General features: G+C 43.8%; 1 protein-coding gene across 1 annotated transcript; it reads left to right on the forward strand.

Annotated features, from left to right (window-relative positions):
- Nucleotides 1-1,221: 1,221 nt before the first annotated feature.
- LOC138870719 (uncharacterized) lies at nucleotides 1,222-2,566 on the forward strand. Its single transcript, XM_070148551.1, has 2 exons — nucleotides 1,222-1,341; nucleotides 1,484-2,566. Exons 1-2 carry the CDS (start codon nucleotides 1,222-1,224, stop codon nucleotides 2,564-2,566), a joined length of 1,203 nt encoding a protein of 400 aa, XP_070004652.1.
- Nucleotides 2,567-2,815: the final 249 nt, after the last annotated feature.

The following is a 2,815-nucleotide window of genomic DNA, read 5'->3' on the forward strand; positions in this document are numbered from 1 at the left end:
AACTCAGGCTGAGAGTATGTCATTGTGGATTTGACTTGGAAAAGACTGAAGCTGAACTAGCAAAGGTCCAAGAAAAGTTAGCTAAGAATGCGGAGGGACGGGCAAGTTTCGTTCGATAGCTGAAGGAAAAGTACGATAAAGGAATCGTGGGTCTAAAGAAAAAGATCAATGTCTTTGAGAATGAAATGACCAAGCAGGCAAGAGACTTCAAAGTAGAAAGAAAACACTGCTATTCCCTGATGTCGCAGCTAGAAAAAGACCTGCAACAACTGCAAGAACAAAATCATATGGTCGAACAAGTTTTGGAGGCCAGATCTCAGCAGATCAGATGGTTGCTACAAGAGAAGGGTATGATCAGGGAGAGGGTTAGGAGGATTGCGGACTACATTGTGATGAAGTGCAACGAATGCGAGGACATGACCAGGTCCATGTTCTTCGCTTCAGTTATGATTTTTCTCCGGCAGATCATGGACGACCTATTTCGCCCCCAAGAAGATATGGCGCATAGGCCTGCAGCGAGACCAACCGGAGTAGCAGTGGAAGCACTTATGTATTCTTGATTTTATTTTTCGAGTTTGTATTGCAGTTTCTTTTAGAGTCTGTTAGTCCATTTTGAGTCTTGTTTTAGTTTTTGAAAATGCTTAAGTCTGTAGGGTGGAGTCGTTGTAATAGAAAAAAACTGGAATGTGTTTATTTTATAAAAATTTGAAAAAACCAAAAAAAAATGTGTCTTTCTTTTATTTCACATTTATCCCCTGAACTACATAATGATCTGATTTATGCGGCGTCATGATACATAGGCAATACCCATAGGATTCGATCATAACCATAAAATGAAAAAAAAGAGGAAATAAAAAGAAAAGAAATTGAGTGGAAAGAAATAATGGCAAACAAGAGAGCAAAAACAAGTGCAAAATAAAAGGGAAGCGACAAGAACCAAGTGGGAAAGGTCAAAGAAGGGTTGGAGTGAAAAGAAAAGAAAAGAGAGAAGAGAAAGTGCAAAGAGTTAGTTAAAGACAAGATGAAACATGCAGCCGTTCAAATACATAGTATAAGCTTTTAATTGTTCAGGTGCATTGCATCCCAAACGTGTGGTCGCCTATCTATTAAATTTTAAACACTAACAAGTTTGCTGTTGTCATTGAGAACACGAAGGTGGTTAGTTTGTTTGGCATTCTGGAAACCCACCCGTACAACACCAGGTCTAAACACAAGTTGATCATGGCTGGCCAAGAACTGGACGCAAGTATTATTGATCCACCGAGAGAGGTGGACGAGTCTGAGACTGGTCTGAAAGAGGAGTTACATAAGTTGAAGCACCAAATGGCCAAAATGTACCAGGCATGAATGAAAGGGTTTCCCTCCCCCATCATACCCCGCCAACCCTGCTTTCATCCCACCCCTGGCTCAATCACAAGAGCCTCCCACTGTTGATTTATCCTTACAACATGCACCAAGCTTCACCCCCTACCACCACTATTAGGGCACCACTTCCCAAACCATCCAAGCTCCACCAGCCAAAGCAACCACATGCCCCCCTCTGCCAGCTACCCCTGTCTTCATAGCACTTCTACCAGCTACACTCCATCGATCTTCCAGTGAGCCGTTATTCCAGAACCAAGATAATCAGTACTATCCACCAGAGCTTACCTTCAAAGTCCGAGATCACTACTCCTACACTCCTCATTTTGAACTCCCTGTCGAGACTGAAAAGCCACCCAAAAATACGGAGCAAGAGGAGATATTTAGGAAGGTAAAGAGCCTGGAGCAGTCACTGAGAACTATGCAAGGGTTAGGGGGCCAAGTGAGTGTGGCGTACAAGGATCTGTGTTTGTTTCCTGACGTCCAGCTACCTGTTGGATTCAAAATGCCCAAATTTGATTTGTATGATGAGCATGGAGACCTCGTGGCTCACTTGAGAGGATTTTGTAGCAAGATGAGGGGAGCTGGTAGGAAAGATGAACTGTTGATGGCATATTTCAGCCAAAGTCTGAGCGATGCAGCATTGGAGTGGTATACCCGCCAAGACAATAGTCGTTGGTACACTTGGGATGATCTAGCCCAAGCTTTTGCTCCACATTTCCAATATAACATAGAGATTATCCCAGACCGCTTGTCTTTGACAAAGATAGAGAAAAATCCCAGTGAGAGTTTCAGGGAGTATGGTTTCCGTTGGAGAAAACATGCATCACGAATCAACCCTCCAATGGAGGAAGATGAAATGGTGGAATACTTTCTTCAAGCCTTGAAGCCTACTTACTTTGGTCATCTGATCTCGACCATAGGTAAGTCTTTCAATGAAGTGGTAAAAATAGGAGGAATGGTAGAGGAAGGACTCAAATCAAGCAAGATCATGAGCTACTCTGCCATCAAAGCAACTACGCAGGCAATCCAGAATGGCACAGGGGGCGTGTTGGGGAAAAAGAAGAAAGAAGATGTCGCTATGGTCGTTTCAGGATCATGGCATGGCTCAGGGGGCTCTCCTCACCACTACACCCAGCCTCAAACCTATACCCCAACTCCATATAATCCATCCGAACCCTACTTCCCACCACCAGAGCCTTAGTATTCATTCAGGTCACCCCAATATCATGTCCATCACGCACAGTCATATGCTCAACCCCCTCCTCACCCGCAATGGCGTGCCCCAACTCCACGAAACCTTTACCTACCTCCACAAACATACCGAAACCCTACTGGATCAAACTTTCGGGCCAAGCCAAAATTTAGAAATGAAAGGTTGCAGCGGAAGAAAACTTTTACCCCACTTGGGGAATCTTATACCAACTTATTTCAAAGGTTGAGGCAGTTGGAT

Source organism: Nicotiana sylvestris, chromosome 6, assembly GCF_000393655.2.
Source record: "Nicotiana sylvestris chromosome 6, ASM39365v2, whole genome shotgun sequence".
In the NCBI taxonomy this organism is placed as follows: domain Eukaryota; kingdom Viridiplantae; phylum Streptophyta; class Magnoliopsida; order Solanales; family Solanaceae; genus Nicotiana; species Nicotiana sylvestris.

Coding starts and splice junctions, on each gene's coding strand:
- LOC138870719 (XM_070148551.1), top strand. CDS start 1,222: ATGGCTGGCCAAGAACTGGACGCAAGTATTATTGATCCACCGAGAGAG. Junction 1,342..1,483: donor AAATGGCCAAAATGTACCAG/GCATGAATGAAA, acceptor CACCACTATTAG/GGCACCACTTCCCAAACCAT.